The following is a 23,253-nucleotide window of genomic DNA, read 5'->3' as shown; positions in this document are numbered from 1 at the left end:
GCTTGAAACATCAAATGCCAACTGCTCGCACATTGGCCAATTCACAAGAATGCAGAAGACAACATACACAAAAATTGACACGTATACACATTATTTTTATGCTTCTGAGTTGAAATACCTGAAATTGCCTGTCCTTTTTTTCCTGGTCAACTTAGATAGCAAGTATTGCTGCATTGAAGCCAGGAATTAGAGGAAATGTAGACATTCTACCTTGCATAATAGAGGATGTACTTTGCATAATGGAATGATTTGTGTGTGCGTGTGTGCACTGATATTATCAGTTTTTTTTAATAACAGCTATTAGTGTTTGTGTTTGTTGTGTTTAGTACCAAGGGGTATAAAGATGAAATCTTAAAAGGGCTCATTATGTCATCACCCAGATAACCCCTGATGACATTTTTTCAAAGGAACTAACACATGTTGTGGTTAGAAATTCGAAGATTTCAGAAAAGTTGAGAATTAGACATGAAAAACTCACCCCTTCCCTCCCCCAGTTCTTCTCCCCGAGGATAGCTATTCTTATTAATTTCTGGTGAGAAAATCAATGACTCTTAACCTTCAGTGGAGGTGTGGTCCCAGATCCTTCTGGACTGTGCTGGAGACTACGGATTCTAGCCCTTGAAACATCCAGCATGAGCTGTATATTCTCATGGTTCCCCAGATACCTGAAGCCCAGCTGAAGTGTCCAGATTTGGACCTTTGGACCACTTTATTTAGAGCCAGGTGAGAGGTGAGAGCAGTGTAGAGCACACTGGTAGGCTCACTGGTGATAGACTCGAGGTTCCCTCTGCCCTCCTAATAGACTTGGCCCGGTGTGGAAATTGCTGTATCTATCTGTAGTGTGTGTGTGTATGTGTGTGTGTGTGTGTGTGTGTGTATATTTTGCCGTGTCTACCTTTATCTTCAACCAGGACGAACATCCCCACCTTCTACCTCACAAAGCTCTGCTTTAGCTGTGTTGTCTCATGCAGGTGACTGCCTCCCTAGTAACACGGGGTCTAACATTGGTCTAGGTATTTACTGTTTACAAAGCCCTTACACACTTATTACCTCTTTCTTTCTCACAACAATTATGTGTAGCAGATAGGAGAGGCCATGTTATATATTGATGGGAAACTGAGGCCAAAGACAGTATGACGATCTCAGATCATGGAGATGCTCAGAGGTGTACCAGGTGGCTGCAGGGCCAGGTTTTTTTGAACTCCACATCCCATAGCTTTGTTCCATCCACTCAAATGCTGCCCTCCTACCATGACTCCTGAGCAGCTAGCTTTTGATTCCCTCATTGCCCTCCCCAGCATTCACATTGAGAATCTGCCCCTGAGCTGATCTGTTCCACCTCCAAAACCCCTCTCAAGCCCAGCCACTGGCCTTTCTCCCCATTCTGCCAGTCCTCTTGACTTAAAGATGGCAGTCTCTTCTAGTTGAGCCAATGTGTTGCCCTGAACTCCCCTTTCCAGCCCCATCAACCCTTTCTCATACTCCTTAAGCTCCCACACTGCATTAATCACCCTCCTCCAAACATGTCAACACCTCTGCAATTTTATGCCATTGCAAATCTTCCCACCACCTGGAGTCCCCTCCCTTTCCTCATCTCCTACCAGAGAAACTCTTACTCACTCTTCAAATCCCAGTTCCCAGATTACTTCTGGGCTTTCTGAGAGTCTTCCTGGCAAAGTCAATCTTTTCTTCTGCCGGACTCCCGCAGCAGGTTGCTTCCCCATTTAATTCGGTATTCTCATCCTCAGACTGTCAGGATGGGTACCCATTAATAGGTACCCATTAATTCACCAGTTCCTGATAAATAACAGTAATGATTAACATGAATCATTAGGTAATAACCATGTTGCAGACACTGAGCTAAGGTTTTTTACACAGATTTCCTCAGTGGGTCCTCACCAGAACCTAGGGTGGTAGGGTACTATATATATAATTTTCATTTTCACCTGAGAAAACTGTGGTTGAGAAAGTGAAAGACACGTCTAAGCTCCCACAGCTAGAAACTACAGGTAAACTCAGAGTGAGAATTGGGTCTGGCTGACTCCAAAGCCTGGACTCTCTGCCCACATGATTGAAAGCATTTACCAGCTAGCCCAGAACTTGCCTAAGGCTGATTTAATTAAATAGTAATAAATGTGTTGAATAATCATATGGGCAATAGCTAACACTTACGGAGTGTTTACTGTGTACTAGCCAGTACTCTTGTTTGTTATATAACCCATGTAGTAGCTCATTCAATCCTTACAGTGACCGCATGAGAAGGACACCATAATTTTACAGACAAAGGAAATGAGGCTCGCCCAAGATTAAGGGACTTCCCCAAGAACTCAGAGCTGGTAAATGGCAGAGTCAGGATTCAAATCCAAGTGGCCTGTTTTGAGATCCTGAATAACTGCTCTTCCTTGACTATGTCTCCAAGCCTAACTTTCCTCTTGGATCCCCAAAGACGGGTCTAAAGCAGGAGAAGGGAGAGGCCCTCATCTCTACCCGTCAGGTGAGTAAAGGCAGAATGCAGAAGCCCAGTGAGTTTGTGGTGGTGTATAAACTTGTCTGCAAATTCTTAGACACATTTCCCATCTAAATGTAAAGTCTATTTCCATTCCCTTGGTGACTTGCTTCTAATAAATAGAATATAGTGGAAATGATGCTACATGACTTCTAAGATTAGGTCATGAAAGGCAATACCGCTTCCGATATAAGCATTCCCTTTCCTCTTGTCTGAAGAACAATCCCCTCGATATTTTCAAGATTAGGCTCTTTTCCCAGGCTGCTTAAAACATCATTCATACTATAATATTCTGTTCCTTCAGTGGCTTCCATGAGGCTTAAGATAAAGGAGTTTTCCTTTTTCTTTAAGGCCCTACTTACCCCACCAACTTTCCTCCTGCCCACTAAATTCTAGCCGTCCATTTCCCACCTCAGGGCCTTTGCATATGCCAATCTTGTTCCTTCACCAGCGTTGGCGTTGTTAGTTCTTCTCACCCTCCGGTCTCACCTGCTCAGAGGGGTCTTGTCTAACTACCCTCACCTGTAGTACTCTGCCCCTTAATCTCTATCTCTGTATGGCGTTTCCTTCTTTCTTAGCATAATTGTCATTTTATTGATCTGTTTACACTTTGTTATCTGTCTTCCTCATTATACCATCTGCTCCGAAGATAATGAATCTTACCTGTGCGGTGCTTCCTTGCCTCTCCAGGGCCTGGGGATAGGTTCCAAGAAATACTTATGGAATGAATGGAAGTGCTCTTGGCTCCACTCCTCCCCTTTCTGAGCTTTAGCAATTCTCCTCTCCCCCTGACCCTCTCCACTTATTCTCTTCCTTCTTGCTCCAAAAATACTCCTTTCCCATCTTGACCCTCAAGTCACCCCCCTTTGCTATCTTGGCTCCCAGGTCCTCACCCCCACTGGCGCCACCAAACTGGCTTCCGCCCTCTCGTCTCCACAACGCAGGGCTCTTGAAGGCTGTCGGGACCTCAACTCCTCCACGCTGATGTCTTCTCAGTCATTTTACTTCATTTGGCCGTAGGATCTGGCACGGTTGCTCATCCTCACCCCTAGACGTTCTTTCCTTCCTCGCGACCATCACAGTGGTCAATGGCAGCAAACTGCATTAACTAGAAAGCTGATGGGGGCTGAAATGATACACCTTGGTTCGAATCCCGGCTCCCACAGAGAATAAGCAGTGCCACCCTGGACAAATTGCTTAACCTCTCTCAGCTTCAGCACCCTCATCTTCAAATAGAGAATATAATTGTGACCTTTGGGGAGTTTGCACTCAAGCGCTCTTGATTGGAAAATACTTTCAAGTTAATTGGGAAGTACAGCATGACAGGTGAGAACCGGGTCCTGGCAGGGTCCGCTGCTCAGCCAGCCGCCCAGCAGTGCAACCTTGGGCCAATTGCTTAACCACTGTGAGCTTTCGTTTGCTTCCTTGTGAAATAGAGAATATGAGACCATCCACCACATGGGTCGTCACGAAGATTAAATGAGATAACCAGCAAAGCACCTGCAACCCTCAACATATGTTAGCTTTTATTATCCCATGCAGTAAAACGAGGCGGGGCAAGGGGAGGACTTATTGAAAGGTAGCTGAGACCTCTCCCAGATTTGGATAAAGGGTTAAACATCCGCACCCCACCCCTCAGGGCAGTTGCAGAAGTCTCACCAGAGAGAGTCCCTGGGAGGAGCATTCCACTAAAACTCTGCCTTTCCCTTGACTTGAGGCCGCTCATAAAAGTGTTCAGTCTCTCTGGCTGGTGGCTCAAAACTCCACACTGCTGACAGGAGGTTTCATTAGCCCAGGAAGACCAGACGTCCATCCTTGACAAAACAGCTGTGGACAGCGGTAGGGGTCTTGGTCGCTCTACAGAGACAAAGCTCTGGAGGGAGGCGGCGGGAACTTTTGTAAACAGAGGAGCAAGCAATACAGACCAGAATGACCTGAGATAATGTTTATGAAACAGCCCTGCACCCAGCAACACACCCTTCTCCCTCCCTGGCCATCCCAACTCCCATCCTCCCCTAAGGGTGGGCACGTGCCTTGGATTCTGAACTCCATCCTCTTCACGCCCTTACCCCGCCCCCCCCCTTAGCTCTCATCGACTCCAAGCACTTCAAGGATCACCTGTCTTCTGAGAACTTTTATGCTGAGTCTTACTAGGCATAAATAATTACTTTCCTGGGTCGGCAGCAACTTCCTGCGTACAATGATTATTTCCTCATCTATAAAAAAGACCCCTTTTAGCCCTGACCTGTGCGGCTCAGTTGGTTGGGTGTCGTCCCACAAAGTGAAAGGTCACCGGTTTGATCCCCAGTCAGGGCAGATGCTTAGGTTGCAATTTCAGGCACACGTTTCTGTCTCGCATCGATGTTTCCCTTTCTTTCTCCCTCCATCCCTCTCTCTAAAGATCAGTAAACACATCATTTTTAAAAGACCCCTTCTGTATCTTGTATTCCATAATTCTATTAACTATTCCTTAGTCATGCCTTCATTTTCCCCACTTTTTCCGTCTTCCTGCATGCCGTTCCCTTTGCCTAAAAAAACTTCACATTCCACTGCTTCCGTTTAATGAACATGTGTTGAGTACCTACTGTTTCAAGAGGTGTCTCTTGGGTCCTGCCTGGCTCCAGGCCTCCTTTCCTGGGAATTGCTCCTCCCCTCCCCCATCGTACACGGGAAGGGGTAACTCCAGCCACGTCTGTATGACGTGATCTGGTCCTCCTGGCCATAGGTTAAGGAATCCAGGGTACACACTAATGTTAACTGGCTCAATCAGATTCTCTCTGCCAGGAATTTAGAATTTGAAACTGAGAGGCACAGAGCCTGGGCTCCATTAACGTCGGCCTCTTAGAGAGGGCCATCCATCAACTTCCTCCCGGAAGTCCCTGGAGATCCCCTGTTCCTGCTCCTTCTTGGCTGGCTGCTCGGCAGTTCCTGGGAGTCCAGAGGATATCTTGGCTGTTTTTCAATATCAGTTTCTTTTCTTTTCTTTTTTTTTTCAATTTTTTGCGTATCTTTATTTTTTTTTCAGTGTCTTTTCTTATACTTTCATCCAAATGACATGAACCAGTACAGTTGTATTTGAGATCCTGTTAGGCTCTGGTGACACAAAGATCAAGAAAAAAAAAATCAAGTAAAACAGTATCTCTTCCCTGCAGCAAAATGTATTTGAAATCCTACCGAGGTTTAGAATCACGACCTTTAAGCCCACGTCCTCCCTTGAGTTTTTGTGGGGTCCCCGAGCAGGACTCATGCCACCCCAGGGGATCCCCTTTGGGTTTTGCTTCAACTGCCTCACAGTCGTCTGTTGGAGCTATTTTGAATGTCTGCCGCTCCCACTAATTACAAACCCCTTAAAGTCAAGAGCTAGGATTGCGGTCTTTTTAGTCTCGTGGCTCCTAGCACAGTATCACAAACAGATACTCAGAAAGAACATCTGCTGTTTTGTCTGCCCAGCATCCTCTCCCCTTTCTATCAATAACAGCAACCCGCCCTGGCTGGTGTAGCTCAGTGGATTGAGCACGGGCCTGTGAGCCAGATGATCACGGTTCGATTCCCAGTCAGGGCACATGCTTGGGTTGCAGGCCAGTTTCCAGCAGGGGCCAGTTCTCTGCAGGGGATGCATGAGAAGCAACCATACATTGATGTTTCCTTCCTCTCTCCTTCTCTTTGCCTCCCCTCTAAATAAATAAAATATTAAAAAAAAAATAACAGCAACCCAATTTTCCTTCTGGAAATCAGCCTTTTTTTTTTTTATACTCAATCCCACAGTTCAGGTGGGTTCTAGAGGTGGTGCGCGGCCTAGACTTGGCCAGAGGCATGTCAATATGACACCCACCTATCAGAGTCGATGGGTGTCATATCTGAGATTCTAGCTGGAAGGATTTAGAAAGAATCCTACAGTGGGCCTGTTCAGCTGTTAAGCCATAAACCTGAAGTCATGGGTGGTCATCTTTGCCAACATATGCGAGAAACCTGATTTTAATGAAACAAACACAGTGGACAAGAGAAGATCGGAAGAGACGAATTCTTAATGATATTACATCAGAACCTGCATCCAGACACCCCTAGACCTCTCACCAGGAACTTTTTCAATTACATTAATTTCCTCTCTGTTTTCAGTTTTGGTTGTGTTTGCGTTGTTCTGTTCCTGCTGAGGCAAGTTTGTGTCACTTGCAATGGAAAAAGTCTTGTAATCAATTCATTACTTTATTCATTCGTTCAACAAATGTTTATTGACATGAAGTTCCATGGAAGCCCCGAAAAGGGAGTGATTAGTATGACTGGGGTGGAGGCGGGAAAGAGGTTGGTGAAAGAGGAGAGGTGGAGCCCTGGCCAGTGTGGCTCCATTGATTAGAGCATCCTCCCACAAACTGGAAGGTGGCAGGATCGATTCCTGGTCAGGGCACACGCCTGGGTCGCGGGTCATGTCCCCATTTGGGGGCACATGAGAGACAACCACACATTGATGCTTCTCTCCCTCTCTTTCTTCCTCCCTTCCCCTCTCTCTAAAAATAAAGAAAGTCTTTTAAATAAATAAAACTTATCAATGCCCTGGCTGATGTGACTCAGTGGATTGAGTGCTGGCCTGTGAACCAAAGGGTTGCTGGTTCAATTCCCAGTCAGGGCATATGTCTGGGTTGCTGGCCAGGTCCCCAGTAGGGGGCGCATGAGAGGCAACCACACATTCCTGTTTCTCCCCCTCTCTTTCTCCCTTCCTTACCTTCTGTCTAAAAATAAATAACTAAAACCTTTAAAAAACTTCTCACAATTGGTAGCCATTTTTGTGTAGTCATTTTAATATTGAAGATGAAAGAAGATACACAGGAATATTATGCTTTATTATTTCAAGAAAGGTAAAAACGCAAATGAAATTTAAAAAAAAAGATTTGCACAGTGTATAGAGAAGGTGCTGTGACCGATCGAATGTGTTGAAAGTGGTTTGCAAAGTTTCATGCTGGAGATCTCTTGCTGGACAATGTTCCGTGGTTGGTTACACCAGTTGAACTTGATAACGATCAAACTGAGACATTTAATTGAGAACAATCAACATTATACCACGTGGGACACAGCCAACATACTGAAAATATCTAAATCAATAAAGTTATTGGTGAAAATGAAAAATATTTTATGGAAAAAAAACACACAGACTTTTGGCCAAGCAATATTTATTAGGGACACTCCTTCCCAAGTGTTTCTGATGCCAGCAGAACCCGAATGATGATTTGAGTCCATTGCTCTGGGAAATCCACAACCTGTGGGAAGGTGGGGCAGACTGCTCACCAGGGAGAGAGACTTGTACAGAACAGGTGCCCGTCCCAGGGTCACGGGGAGGATTAACTACGCTGTGTGGCTACGACCAGCACACAACATACACTGGAATCCTTTCTGTATGACACTCAGCACCCTGCACCAGGGCCTCTGATTTTTCCCCTCCCTGAAGCTGCCTCCTCTAGGCCTATGACTCCCAAGTGTGTATTTGGGGGAAGCTCAGGCTAAGCTCAGGCGTGTCTGGAGGGCTAGTGCCTGGCAGCTGGGAAATACATCCATTCTGCCCTGGGTTACAGGATGCCTGGCTCAGAATCGCAGCTCCACCACTTACCAGCTACGTGGCCTCCCACAAGTCACTCTGTTTCGTCACCTCTAGAATAGGGATGACAATAATACACCCCCCACACACGCGCCATGCAAGTGCAGCAAGTTTAAACCAAGTCTTCTCTTTTTCTCTCCCTCCATGGTCCCCTCCTGTCCTTTGTAAGTCGTCCTATACACAACTGTCTTCGGAGAATACAGTCCAACACAGATCCTTCTAGAAAAGCAGGTTTATTGGTCAGGCTGCTCACCAGGACACAGCAACATGAGACTCCCCAGAGCCCGCAGGAACCGGGGTCTGCCCACAACTCAGACCCCTTCAGCCCATCAGCACCCTGTCCCAATCCCCATCCTGCCTCAGTTGACCTGTCTCCAAACATTCACAAGAGAGAAAGGAACCAAGAAAGTGCAGGGTGAGGGAGGAAAGGGAGCAAAGCTGCGTATTGTAAAAAGGTTTGTGCCCCAGGCCCCGTCTCCCTCCACCCCTGAAAGCAATTGGCTGCAATTCTAAAAAGCAGAGCAGGGAGGATGAGGCAGAGGAGCTGGGGGAGAAGGAAGAATCCTTCCGCTTCTTCTTAAGGGAACTTGTGGGCCATGGCACAAATGACTCCGCGGGAGAGGGGAGCTGTGCCTGCTTCTGGCAGCCCCCTCTACTGGGGAGGAGCAGCAGGACGTTAGCATCCCAAGGAGAACCTGGAGGAGCAACCCTGTGAGCCCTAAAGACTCAGGAGAGGAGCCCACCAGGCCCAGGTGCTCCCCTCCAGCTCTCAGCCTGGTGGCCTGGCCCTCAGCACCCTGCTGTCTGTCTGGCCCGCCTCCCTCCCCACTCCCAGTTCTCTGCAGCCAGGTGCTGCCCCCTTCTGGGACCCCAATTTTCTGGGCTTTGAGAGATGGACTGGCCCTGGGGCACCATGCAGATCCCAGCTGAGGGAAGGGGTGAGGCCTACCTCTCTTTTCTCTTTTTCATCATCCCTCCTTATCCTGAGATGGATAAGGAGAGCCCAAGACGGAATTCTTTTTCTGCATTTCTCATGCTGCTAACGAGGCAAATGGTCCTCTCTTAACCCATTTCCACCTTCTGCTATTTCCTGTTCTCCTTCCCAAAGCCACAGCCATATGCTCCTGTGTGCAGGTGCCTGGTCGTGCAAGTGTGCCCCTCTCTACCCCCCTCCCCCACCGCTCCCCAGGGCTCTGCTTGGCACCAGCCTTCTTTGTCGGGACACTTTGCAGATACAGCTTGTGCTAGGCCCTCATGCATGGCTTTTTCTCCCAAGAGCAGCTTTCAAGTCCTTCCAGTATGGGGCCTCCCATGTGGACAAAGGTCTCGTTCAGGATTCATTCTTTTCTATTACATTAACTTTGGCTTGGAAGATTCCAGGGATCAGGATAAGAAGGAAGAGCTCAGTGAGCAGGAATGACAGAGCTGGATGTGAGAGGAGGAGGTTGGGGGGGGGGGTGCTGGGGGAGGCAGCCTGCCCCTAGTGGGGCCCGACTTCGGAAGTAACAGCATTTCCCCGCAGGATCCCCAGCTAGCACAACCGGAGCACGGGCCAGTCCCCTCTCCGTTTCCACCCGGACTACGCCCAGACTGGGGCTGGCCTTTGTGGAGGCGGCCTCCCCCTCTGGTCTTAACAGCTCTAAGACTCGAGGGGTGCTGGTTGAGGGGAAGGTGTTCTCAATTTAGAAATGTGTCAGCCGTTTGGGCCCGAGAAAAGAATGCAAAAGAGAAAGTTCAGGAGGGAAAGGAATAAGGGTGGGGGCGGGGAGAGGCGGGGCGGCAAGGCCTCCTGGGCAGAGCCCCCCTCCCCCTCAGTCGCTGTCGCTCTTGTCCACCAGCACGGCATCAGACTCCTCGGTGATCTCCAGCAGCGTGTGCACATCGGGGCTGCTCCCGCGCAGCAAATCGATGGCCTCGCCACGTTCCGCGCCACCCTCCTCCTCGTCGTCGGCGCCCACCTCCACCATCTCGGTGGCCTTCAGCACCTCCACCTCGCCCTCGCGGATCTTCTTGACGTGAAAGGTGAAGGGCGGCACCTTGTAGACAGCCGTCTTGGAGCGCGCGTAGACCACGTGGTCGGGACTGAAGGACTTGCGCAGCTTTTCCCGAGAGGTCTTGAGCTTCTCCCGACGCTCCACGGGAACGAGGCGCGTGCCCAGCTTGTTCATGCGCTTCTCCAGCGTGTGCCGCGTCTTCTCCAGGTTCTCCTTGGTCTTGAGGCGGGTCTTCTCCAGGTTCTCGCGGGTGCGCACCCTGGTCTTCTCCATCTTCTCCTTGGAGAAGGCCTTCTTGAAGTCGTCCACCCGCCGCAGGCCGCTGCGCTTAATGCGCTCGGCGCGCGACTCCTCGATGACCTCCTCCACCTCCACCGCCTCGTCCGACGACAGCTCGATCGCCGCGGCGTCCTCCTCGGGCCGCTCGCCCTCACCCAGCTCGTCGCCCTCCTTCTCGGGCAGCGTATCCGACTCTTTCAGCGACTTGCTGATGCTCAGTTTGGCCGGTAATTTCACTTCATCCTGAAGGGGAAGCGGAGTGGAAAAGATGAGGGGGGTTGGGCAGGGACTTGGGGGGACAATGAGTAAACCCGAAGCAGGGTGGAGGTGAGGCTGGGGAGTGCGTGGTACCCAAGAAATCGGCCTGAACCTGTTTGCCATTGTATCCCCAGCGCCCGGCACGGGCACCTTATTTGCATCCCACAAACGTGTTGAATGATAACTCTACAGACGGGGCGGGCGAGGGGGGAGAAGGCTTCGGGTCGGACATTAACTGCACTTCGGTTAAATATCTCTGTGGCCCTCCGGCTGTGTCCTTGAGCCCTGCACCCGCCCTTCTTAGTTGAATCACTCTTTGCCCTGTGCTCCCGAGGAACACACTTAACTTTGGAAATGCGCAGAGCGCCCTCTGGTGCACGAAGTCACGCATTGCCCGAAACAGACCCAAAAGCAAAGGGGTTTGTGAAACGTTCCTTCAGATTGAGGGGTCGAGGGGTGGGGAAGGGAGATGAACACACAGCCGGTATCAGCAGACGCCCCCACCCAAGTAAGACAGCTTAAAGTCAAGGTAAAGAGAGTGTGTTTCCCACACTTGAACCCATTTCAGAACGAGTTTTAGGGAAGAATCGAGGCCCCTTCCCCAGTGCTTGACCTCCTCATACTGTTTGGTTCCACCAGTGCATTTCCCCCCCTCCCACCAGGTAGACATTCAGAGAAGAAAGAGGAAAAGAACTGGCTGGCAGGTATTCTTCCCAGCACATATTTCTTCTGGTTTGGACTTCCCTACTTTGGAATGGACAGGAGGGATTACTTTTCCATTCCTGCTCTGCCCCCCCCCCCAATCTGATCTTGAAGGGCCGAGAATAGGACTGTGGGCCCAGATTCCCTGATACCCTGGAGCTCAGAGCCAGTTCTTCCCAGCTCCCTCGTGGGACGTGACCCTGGCACTGTTTTCCACTCCGGGAAGATTTTCTCCAAGACCCCGAGTCTGGGCCAATGTTTGAGAATCCCCGGCTCACCTCCCACCTCCGTTGAAGTAAGGGGAGGCTGACACAGAGAGAGACATGACCCTGCATGTAAGCAGGGCCTCCTCTTTGGCCCAGACGCTCTTTACAGACTTCAGATAAAGGAATGAGAGACAGTTTCTAAAGGGTTTTCTGAGATTGTTTCCCAGTATTGTAAGAAAACCCCAACTGAGAAAAATGAGGCATCTTAAAGCCTATATGATCCTATTAACCAATATCACCCCAATAAATTCAATGTACAAAAAAAAGTGAGGCAACATGAGCTGAGCCCTCACATAAACACATGAACACACACATACATTGGCCACTTGGTAGCTCTGCACCACCTGCTACAGAAATTCCTACCCCGCCCATGCCACCCCCCAACTTCTTTCCTTTTCCCTCCCCCGCTCCCCCCCCCCCGCCCGTTTCCTGGTTTACAGAGAAAACTAGGAACACCCCTCCCAACTTCCTTCCCTCCCTGTCAATAGCATTAGCAGGGACAAAGAGGCAGTAGTGGCTCCACCTCTGCTCCCAAACTGGGCACCAGCTCTTCTGGGCATCAAGCCACCTCAAGCTCTCATCCCTTGACTACACCTCCCAGCAGGCAAGGCAACCCGGGCACTGGGCATGCTGGGACTTGTAGTCTCTACTTGCCATAGCTGGTTTAGTACCATTGTGGACATCCTACTTCATTCTGTTCATCCCTCTGTCTTCTACACTCACAGAAACATTGGAGGCAAACATTGTTTGCCTTGTTCCGGGTGTAGGGGGGGTCTCGACTTCTCTCAGCATTCCCTCTTAGTTCCAATTTGTACTTTTTGGGTCTCTGTTTGCAATCAGCTCTCCCTGGCCACCGCTCTTTCCCGCCACTTTAGGACTCTCCAGAAACTAAACTCTCCACTACCTTTTCATCTGTCTCCACCCAGAATTTACCTGCAGCCCTGTATTGAAAAAGCAAACAAACAAAAAAACCAACCCAGCTCTGATCTCTCCTTTACAGCTTCCCAGAATAAAACCCCACAAACTGGACACCAGAGGGTGGAAGAGAACCCCTCCCTTCACTAAACTCAGACAATGTGGAAGGATTAAGGGTGATGGGCAGGGAATAGTCAGGAAACAGTCCCAGCTGCTGGAAAACAAATCCGCATTGTCTCTCTGCCCCACTCCCAGCATCCCTGATTCTCCCCACTGATCCACCCCACCCCATAAAGGCTGAGCTGGCTGGTTTCCCTGGCCTCTGGCTTCCTAGATAAAGGTCTCTGCCAACTGAGCTTGGAAGTGAACAGGGCTGGGGAGAGAGCTGAAGACTTCTTGTAGCCAATCCTGTCTTCCTAGATCCTGATAAAAGGCTTCAAAGACAACATCTGGGAGCAAGCCCAGTGAGTGAAGATTTATTTCTGGATTTGGGGGCATCTCCCTCAGTCCACACAGGGGCCTGTGAATAGAACCTCCTTTGTTGTAGGTTTCCCCCAGAGTGATGTCTTACACCAGAGTGATGCCTTCCTGATGGGAGGTCAGGGGACAAGGGAAGAAAGGACTTGGCCCAAACTCCTGAGCAACGTCCAGTAGGTTGGTTCTGGAGAGGGTCCGCCAGGACCTTAGCTTTTCACCTCCATTAACGGATTTTCTCTTTTCTCTCCCTTTGCAAGTCAGGTTTCCCCTATGACTCACAGCCTCGAGCGCTATCTTGGGCCCACCCAGTCTGCCTGTTGCTACAACAACCATAAACACAATCCCAGAGCACCTCTCCCCTACCCCGGGCACACAGGCCAGGCACCCTTGCCCCACCCCTGTCTCCCTGGCAGAGCTCCTGAACCAAAGGAGAGGCCTCAGCAGGTAGCAGGGAGGGAGGGCTCTGCTTGTTCCATTTTCACATTTTTTTATTAAACAAAACCACCACTCCCAACAGGCTTGGTTTCCAGAGTTACCTTTAATGACCAGGTCTGAACAAAAGCATGCACAGCTTCCCCTGCCCCCGCACCCCCCACACACACACACACAGCTCCCCAGCCCTGGAAGGCACCAGCCCAGGACTCCCCAGAGAAGCTCCCAGCCCCTTCCGCACCACTCCCCAACTCTGCTGTATAAACTTAAGATCCTGTGGCTTATGAAGAAAAAAATTATGATTATAATTTAATTGAGCACCTAATATGTGCCTGGTCCTTGGCCAGGCACTTCACATTTGTCAGGGAGAAGGGACAATGTCATATAGTTCTGCGTGGGAGCCTTTCTTGACTTAGAGCAAACCAGCTCTGTCCCCAGCTATCGTCTGGGGATGGCCAGGGTAGACTTTGGAAAGGTAATTCCAAGACCTAGGACCTGCTGAGACACAGTGTTAGAAGCGGGTACAGACTGAGGGAGAGTTGAGAGAGGGGGTGTCTTAAAAACTTGGGCTCTCCACTTGAGACTGCCATGACAAGGGGGTGGGGGACACCGAAGGCCGAGGGTCCTTCTTTTTTGCTATAGTGATTCCCAGTAGGGGCGATGTTGTCCCCAGGAAGATGGAAATAGGTTCTTGGGGGGTAAGGGGAAGTTTAGATATTGTGATCATTTCCCGTGTTCCAAAGAGTCCCGGCACATAAACAGATATAGAATATAACTGCAGGGTTAAAACTTGATGGAGGAGGGGACAGTTAGGGGGAAATGTCTACAAGGATCCCTCAGGCAGATGCTTATGAAAAAAAAAAAGTTGAGCAACACTGTCCTACAAGACGGCCAGAGAATCTAACCAGAACCAGCTAAAATGACCCCCCTTCTGGCCTCTCTGAGTTGGCAGCTTCTGAGTGCCCCACCCAAGGCAGGATCTGGCAAACATAAGGGATCTCTTTGCAAAACATTAAAAAAACAAACCTGGAAAAAATAAGTGTAAATGTTTCCCTCAGCTGCATGGGGGGAGGTGTACAGGGCACAGAGAAGACCCCAGGCTTGGGCCTCCTGAGGCCTCTCTTAAGGGGCTTTGAGCCAAACGGGCCTGCCCCTGAGGAAGAGGCAGAAGGGCCAAGGGAAGGGAGAATCTGAAGCCTTGGCTCAGTTTCATGCAATTTCATGCAGGGCAGCGTTGGCGCAGCTCAGGCATGGTGTTTGGAGTGTCGCTATTAAGACAAAAACCAAGAAGTGGAGGGAGGAGCCTTCCCTCCACCTCCCACTCTACTGCACACACCACATTCCCCTGAACTCTGCCTAATACAAGAGCATTTCATGGCACCCATCCCCCACCCCAAGGGGCAGTGTCTCAGAAGAGGGCCCCTGGTCTGCCCCGACCACCACCAAGTGGGGAGCTCGTGGTGGACGGCAGGGACACCCCCATGCCCACAGACCCTGGGGCTCCAGGAGACCCTAAAAGCCCCCACCAGCTGTCGGCTCCTTTGGGGTGGGCAGAGGCACAGGTTCTGGGTAATAGGGCAGCGCCCTAGGCGTCTGGTCAAAGGGTGGGATCTCAGGCACTGTATCAGGCTTCAGGTCAAAGGGCTCAGTCTCAGGCAGAAGGTCAAAAGGCACGATCTTGGGTGCATTCAGCGTCTTCTTGGGCTAAGATGAGGAAAAGGGGTTTAAGTGGGGTTTGGAATGGATGCAGATAGGGTTGAGAGAAAGAGGCCTTGGTGAGCATGCAGAGCTGGGAGGGGTGAGTAGGGAGGAGAGGGGAGTACACAATGTATTAGGATGGAAAGGAACCGCATTTTAAATGCTTCCTCAAGAAGGCCCTGGGGCTGATAGGGTGGGGCAAACCTGGGCCCAGGAATTCATAAACACAGTTCAAATGGACCCCTCCCATCCTCCCTCTAAGGTCTTCCCCAGTCCCGGCCTTGGCCTCCTACCAGCTCGGGGGTGGGGTGATGGGGGAAGAGCCTGCTGGGGGTGGGAAAGGAGTTTTCTAAGAGGCCTGTCATTGGATTCTAACTGAGGAGGCAAACAACTTCACCGGCTTCAGAGTCAGACACTGCTGATCCCAGTTCCTGTTATTCCTCGGGGTGCCACCCCGGATGAGGAGAGGGAGAGGCATGGAAGAGGGACATTCTGGCTGTTTCCCTTTGGCCACATCCTCCCCTCCTACCACCCATGCCTGAGTCAGCAGACACCAAGATGCACAGAGAAATTACGCTGTTTTTATGACAGGTGGGCCTACATCCTGGGGCACCCAGCGGCGGCAGCTCCCAACTCTCCCTCCTGAGGGGCCGAGCCACCACCCTTGCTTTGGACAATCAGATGTCAGGGGAGAGGGACAGTTGGGTATGTCACCAGACTCCAGGGGTAGCAGTGTTGAGTCAAGGCCTGCAGCCACAGGAACACAAAGCAGCTGGTGCCAGCCTGCCCTGGGGGCACAGGGAGGGGCAGGGAGGCTGAGGAGACAACGTGGTCTCCATCTGGCCAGATGCAGAGGCCACCCCAGGGGACACCCCCACGGGGCAGGGGGCTCAGTCCTTACACTCTGCTGTCCCCACACACACTATCTTTGGGCCAGGTGATCACACACTGACTCTTCTTCAGTGCTATGAGGCTGAGCAGCTGAAGGCCGTCGGCCTTAGCCATCCGTTAGCCATTGCTGCACACCTGCACACACGCAGTGCGCCTGTGCCAGGGATGTGCACACCCGCACACACACAGCAGCCCCATGCCAGGGCTGTGAAACGGTCTCCCTCAGAAAATGAAGGAGCCAGAAGCAACCCTCTGTCCAGGCTAGCCTCTGCCCTGTTTTCTGCTGTAGGGCCCAGGGATGGAAGGAGGAGGTGAGGAGCAGAAAATGCAGCAAAAGCCTGAATGGTGTGGCTCAGCTGGTTGGGTGTTGGCCCACAAAGCAAAAGGTGGCGGTTTGATTGCTGNGATGTGCACACCCGCACACACACAGCAGCCCCATGCCAGGGCTGTGAAACGGTCTCCCTCAGAAAATGAAGGAGCCAGAAGCAACCCTCTGTCCAGGCTAGCCTCTGCCCTGTTTTCTGCTGTAGGGCCCAGGGATGGAAGGAGGAGGTGAGGAGCAGAAAATGCAGCAAAAGCCTGAACGGTGTGGCTCAGCTGGTTGGGTGTCGGCCCACAAAGCAAAAGGTGGCGGTTTGATTGCTGGTCAGGGCACACGCCTGAGTTTTGGGTTGGTTCCCCGTTGGGGCTGAAGAGAGGTAACTGGTCAGTTTCTCCCTGACCTGTGTTTCTCTTTCATGTCGATGTTTCTCTCTCTCTCTCTCTTTCTCCCTCCCTTCCCCTCTCTCTAAAACAAATAAGTAAAATATTGTTTTCAAAAAGAAAGTGCAGCGGAAGAGGGGGTGGTGCACACCTGGGTTCTGGCCTCAGCTTTGACCCCTCAATCACTTGAGTGACAATAGGCAAGTCACTTCCCCTTTCCGAGCCTCAGCTTCCTCTAATGCAAAGTGAAGAAACAAGTTGATTATCTCTGAAGCATCTTTCAACTCAAAAATCCTACCATGACAAAATGATAAAACGTTCACAATGATATGATCCAAAAAAAAAAAAATGGAACAAACCACTACTCACCTCTGAGGCTGCTTGCCTGGCACTGATAACCCTCTTCTCCCTGCCAGCTGCCCACCCTGTGCCATCTGTCTTTCTGACTGACCCTTAAAAGAGTCAGACTTTATTTACTAAAAAAAAAAAAAAAAATAGCGAAAGGAGGATGCTGGCCAGTGTGACTCAGTGGTTTGGAGCATCATCCCTTAACCGACGGGTTGTGGGTTTGATCCCTGGTCTGGGTGCATGGAAGGAGCAACCAACTGATGTCTCCCATTGATGTTTCTCTCTCTTCCTCCCCCTCTCCCTTCCCCTCCCTCAAAAAGCAATGAAAAAGAAAAAGTCCTTGGGTGAGGACTTTAAACAAAAAGAGAGAAACACACACCTCTAAAAATGTCCTCCCTGCTTTGGATCCAATGACCAGGAAAAACAACCCCAACTCAGCTTTGTGGAGGAAAGGTATGATAAGCAATCTCTCCATGGCCACTAGGCTTAGAGGGACAAGAGAGACCAGAACCCTGAGTTGGGAACATGTTTTGACCAAGTTTTGGAATTCTGGAACAAGGAGGCTTTATTTGCCTTGAGTCCAAGAAGAAGCTGCAGGATGGGCTAGGATCTGGGGAGAAGTCAGCCAGCCCTCATTCTGGCCCTGGTTGCTCACCTTTAATGCCCACGACCCCCTGACCCTTAAGTGCTTCCTAGTCCCACCCTCAAGCACGGGGAGCAGGTCTGACAGGCCCAAGTGCAGGTTGCCAACTGCCCCGTCAGAAATACTCCAGAACAGCTCTGGCTGGTGTAGCTCAGTGGATTGAGTGTGGGCTGTGAACCAAAGGGTCACCAGTTCAGTTCCCAGTCAGGGCACATGCCTGGGTTGCCAACCAGCTCCCTAGTGGGGGCCATGTGAGAGGCAACCGCACATTGATGTTTCTGTCTTTCTTTCTCCCTCCCTTACCCTCTGTCTAAAATAAAAATAAAAATAAATAAAATCTTAAAAAAAATACTCCAGAACACATTAATTTCTGTTTCTGCCTCCCTTTCCGGATTCTAAAAGAACTCTAATAATATCCAAATTACTGTCTTGGAGAGTTGGCTCTTTACTAACCACAGTTCCTGCTGTTTGGATGGCGCCCCAATTTGCCTGATCCTCCCAGCAGTTCTCAATCCACTGACCCCAAGCAGCATTCACCTCTCTCATTCACTAACGGTTGCCTAGCTAGGCGTCATCCGATAGGGACGCCAAACTGCTACTCATTGTTTGGGAGACAGAGGGAAATGCCAGGGAGTGGCTGGATTCCGTGTGTGTGTGTGTGTGTGTGTGTGTGTGTACGCGCGAGTATTTCAATGCAAACTTAACCTGTGATGTCATTGTGTCTAGCAGTTCCCTGACTCAGGGTGGGGCCGTACGAGGGATTCCCTCCTTTATTCCCCAGGAAGAAGGTGTGGGAGGCCAGATGACCCACAGCTGGGGCCTTCCCACCCTTTCAGGATTCCCTCCACCTTGCCCCCTCCCCCTTGCCAAATCATCACCGCCCACATCTGCGGTGGGGCATACAGAATCTCCTCTTCCCCTGATGGAGAACTCACATCATCCTGTGAGGCTTTTCTCCAAATCTCTCCATGCCTGGCCACCCAAACATCCTACCCCAATGGGCCTGATTTTACCATAAACATTGCCGCCCCTGATCTTCCCTATTAGGTCTGCCAAGGCCTAGCGCTATTTTTACCTCGTTCTCTTCCCCAGCCTGCAGACTCAGGGCAGAGAGGCCTCTGCCTTCCTCCAGCATCAGAGTAGCCCGCCCGCAGGCCCCCACCTGGAACATCTGCTGTGCAGCTCAGGGCAGGGAAGTTCTGCGTCCCTGAGCCCCACCCTGTCGCCAGTCTTTATCTCTGAGCTCATCTCAGAGTTGGGACGCTTTTAGTTCTTAGTTATTTCCTCTGATGTTTGGGGGCTCAGGGTCCTCAGCTTGAGCTTTTCCTGCTACCTCAACTCTCTGTTCTCCTCCGGCCCTGGGTTAGTACAGATGCAGTCAAAGCCACCCTGAGATTTGACCTCGTCCCCCCACAGACACACAATACACAGCCCCAGACCCCCGCCAGTGGCTGAGAGGGAGCGGCAGAGGGATGCTATTGGCCTCTGCATGGAAGCCTTTCTCCCTCCATAGCTGTCCTCTCAGAGTCTCCACCTTTGACATGGGGAAGTTTACCCCAAGACCAAGAATTTCCCCAGGTCCTGTGGTCTGGGACATTTAAAAGTGAGAAGGGCCACCCACTCAGCCCTCCATGGCAACCCTGTACCATACCAGGTAGAAAAGATCAGGCTTGTTTGCTCCCCTATCTTGTTCTCCTTCCTTTGATGCCTCTCAGTGCTAGGTAGATCTCTTAAAAAATCACACACACACACAGCTTTCTCCAAGCAGATCAAGTGGAAACAGCTCTGGGCAAAAACATTTACTACCAGACAGTACTGGACGGGGAGAGGCGAAGCTTTTTAAAGGCCTCTTGGGTGGAGTCCCTGGGCAGGGGACGGGGAGGGGGAATGTCACTTCTGCCTCTGTCCCACCTCTTCAGCTAATGCCAGCTGGCCCACCACACTGTGTCTATTGTGGCCAAACACTTGTCTCAATCTGCATCTTTCTTAGCTCCCTCTACAGAGGCCAACCCCAGGACACGTGGCATCCCAGGTGGCTACTCAGAAGCCAGCTTGACCAAACCCCAGAGTCTTCAGTGAAGCCAAAGCTGAGAGGGGTCTTCTCACCTATGGGCTGTGGGAAATCCAGCCTTCCTTTCCTTTCCGCTCCGGTCAATAGGAAGAGGGAGCACAGACTACCTTCCACCCCCCGGGTCTCATCTCCTTGGGATGGGAACATCCATCCACCAGGCCTGCGGGAAGCCGAGAGGCGAGGCTGGGCACATTCGCACCCAAGCAAAAAGATCACCAAGCCCTCAGCTGAGTCCCAACTTAATGGAATTGGGGAGGAGGTGTGGAGAGGGGCAGGTTTATTTGGGGTTAAGACACAAAAACTACATGGTTTTTTATCCTGGCAGGAGGAATGGGGAGAGGTGCAAACGAAGCAATCAGCGCCTGGGCGGAGCCTGGAGCGCGCCAGCCTCCTCCAGCGAGTGTGCCCGTTCGCCGCCCCCGCAGGTATGCGAGGTGATTCACTGTGCCCGGACCGTGGGCCTGGGCTGTCCACTCCCTTCCACCAGCCCCTCTTGCCTTCTTCACTCACCCACCCCCCAACCCCGCCTGCCTGCTTCCACCTGGCCAAGAGGACGGGAGCGCCTCTGACTAGGGCGTCCCCAAGGGACTGAAAGTGTCGGGAGGCTAGGGACAGATCGCGCCGGGGGGATAGGGTAGGTAGCCAGGGCTGAGGCGGGGGTGCGGGGTCCGCGGGGGTGTGCTGTCTATGGTGTCCCTCGCCTGGCTCAGCCCCCGCCGGTGCGTGCCTGGGCCCTGAATCACCCGCTATATCGGGCGGGCAGTGCCTGAGGCCCCAAACCCGGGCCTTGCTGCCAGTGTCCGTTTACAGCGGGTCCCAAACACCGCCAGAGACCTACGGCTTTCCCCCAAACTTCCTCGGAGTAGACTTTTGACAGAGCCAAGTTTGGAGCAGTCTGCGAGGGACAGTGTCCCCGAATCCAGCCTCCTAACTCGGTTCTACTACATTTGACACCGAAGGGAGGGGGCTCGGTGAGGAGACCCGGGGTGCAGAACGCGCCCCTCTTCGCACTCCAGGAATCCGCTCCTCACCCCACCCCCCACAGGAGCGGTCCTCCCAAGGAGGGTGGGTCCCCCAGGTCCAGACAGGCTGGCGGGAGAGCCGAGCCGCGCTGAGGGCAGGTCCCCGGACCCCAAACCCCGGGCCTGGGATTGCAGGCTGGGCGCGGAGCTCGGAGCGAGGTCCGCCCCACCAGCTCACCTGGTAGATCATAACTTTAAAGTTGCGGCGCCTCAACAGCTCGGCCTCGTTGACCTCCAGCTTCTTGATCTGGCCGGCCTGGCGCTCCAGGCTGCCGCGCACGGTCTTCACGTTGACGCTGACCTTGCGGACCTTCTCCAGCAACTTGCTCACCGTGTTACTGGTGGTGGCGTGCGCCTTGCCCAGCTTACTCAGCTCACCCTGGATGCTCTGCACGGCGCCCTCCATCTCCGCCTGCCGCTCCTCCAGTTGGGCTTGGGTCAGCTGGATCTGGTCGACGGCGCCGATGATTTTGTCCAGAAGGCTCAGCACCAGCACGCCGTTCACCTGGTCCGACTTGATCAGCTCCTCGGAGCCAGCGCCCGATGGCTCCTCCGCCGCCGCCGCCCGCACTATCGAGGACGCCGGGTCTTCCGCGTCAGGGTACCCGGGGAGCGGCTGCTCGACGATGTGGAGCTGGGTGTCCTCCATGGCTACCGGAGCCGTGCAGGGCCGGCGGGTGGAGCTGAAGCTGGAGCGGGAGACCGGGACAGGAGGAAGAGCGGGAGGGGGGAGGAGAGTGAGAGCGATCGGAGAGCGGAGGAAACTCAAGCCACGTCCGTGCGCCCCGGGACCTCGGCCAGAACTGTGGGGGGCGATCTCTGCGCTCCCGGGCTCCCAGGCCAAACCCGGGAGTCTCAGCGCCCATTGGCTGGCCCCACCCCAGAAAGGGAGGGACTGGGGAGAAGGGGAGAACGAGGATGGGGGAGGGGGCAACCGAGGGGGACCCGAGAGCCGACCGCCCCACCCTTCCCAGGATGGTTGGAATAGTTGGAGCCGGAGACGAAGCGGAGGCGACAAGAGCGAGAGCGGGACTGCGACGAAGGAATGCGAGCTGGAGAGGAGACAGGTCCTAGAGTATGGCTCCGCTTTCCCTCCCCTTTCCTGCTTGCCCGCAACCTGCCTCGGCCTTTGACATCCTGGAGGGGGCGAGTCAGGTGGAACATCGGACCCTGAAATGATACGTGAAATGTTGTGTTGTGTTGTGTTGTGTTGGCTTGTGCCCAGTTTCTGAAAAGGAAAGGATCCACAGTCTTTTTGAAGGGGCCTCTAGCATATCCCCAAATACCAGCTGCTACTCTAAAAGCTTGAGGGGTTGCTTGGGGAACGGAAGAAAGAGACTTTCCATTAGGCTCCCAGTGGTGGTGAGGGGCTGCAAAGCCCTCTGGGTTTCCACTAGGGTTGTCCTATTTTAATTCTGTTAAAATGGGCAATGAAGTAGAAAATAAAACCTTTTGCCCATCTCTAACCTTTCTCTAAAACCCAGCTTTTTCTGTGTTTACCCCTGCTCCAGAGGCCTAGCAGGCACCAAGCTCAGAGCAGGACTTAGGAATGCACTCTTCTCGCCACATTCGAAAGACTGGTGCTCAGCAGAGAAATGATCAAATCTCACCTTCTCATTTAACAAACGGGGACAGGAGGGCCTGGAGAGGGCAAGTGACGGGCCGCAGTCCACCTGCAGGGTAGCACCGGCTTGGCGCTCAAACCAGGTCCCTGGGCTCCTCCCACACTTCGTCCCGTCGCGCTGCACCTCTCATTCTACAGGATGAGCACGCATGGCCACCCACCAGCCAGTGGGCCTGAGCATTACGTGCAGACGTATTTTCAACTGTAATGGGTACCAAAGAGCAGGGCCAAGGCGGACCCTTAGCTCGGAAGTCCAGGAAGTCCAGGCTGCCCACACGCGCCCACTGTGCTCTCCAGCACAGCACTGGAGCTGTGAGTCCCCTGGAGCGGCACCACCCGCCTTTCCCCCAGAAAAGCGGCAAACCTTGCCCCAGTTAGGAAACCAGTCTTGGGTTTCCCCAGCTGGATAGACGATGGTCTTGGCAAAAGAGCTGTTCTAGTCTGGCATGCCTTGTCGTTAGGAAGAGTGAAAACTCGCTGGGTGGAAACCTGGGGCTCCATCAACTCTGTTGGAGAACCCACCAACCCAGAAAGGAGCTGGAGAGCTGGAGCGCTGGAGAGCTCTGGGGTTAGCCCAGGGCAGTCCCAGCGACTGGTGGAAAAAATACCTTCCCAACGTTTCAATGGCTGCTTTCTCAGAAACAAATGGCTTTCCTGTGTGAGATCAAGTAGAATGAACCGGTATACAAGTATAAGATCATAGCTGACATATAAAGTCAAATATAATATAGAAAACTATGTATAATACATAAAATTATATAATATATATTATATTATTATATTAAATTATATATATATATATATATATATATATATATGCCTACTAGACCTGACCAATTTA

At 51.8% G+C, this 23,253-nt stretch overlaps 1 protein-coding gene across 1 annotated transcript; it reads right to left on the bottom strand.

Moving 5' to 3' along the window:
* Positions 1-8,230: 8,230 nt before the first annotated feature.
* On the bottom strand, positions 8,231-21,678 carry CAVIN1 (caveolae associated protein 1). Its single transcript, XM_037033620.1, has 2 exons — positions 20,967-21,678; positions 8,231-10,606 (listed from the first exon to the last, which is right to left on the bottom strand). The coding sequence occupies exons 1-2, from the start codon at positions 21,435-21,437 to the stop codon at positions 9,902-9,904; spliced, it is 1,176 nt and encodes a 391-aa protein (XP_036889515.1). The 5' UTR covers positions 21,438-21,678; the 3' UTR covers positions 8,231-9,901.
* Between the last annotated feature and the right edge of the window lie 1,575 nt (positions 21,679-23,253).

This window comes from Sturnira hondurensis, unplaced genomic scaffold (genome assembly GCF_014824575.4).
Source record: "Sturnira hondurensis isolate 20B ecotype Veracruz unplaced genomic scaffold, ASM1482457v3 Scaffold0021632, whole genome shotgun sequence".
NCBI lineage: Eukaryota > Metazoa > Chordata > Mammalia > Chiroptera > Phyllostomidae > Sturnira > Sturnira hondurensis.
The sequence above is the reverse complement of the archived record's forward strand: the minus strand, read 5'-3'. Positions and strand labels throughout refer to the sequence as shown.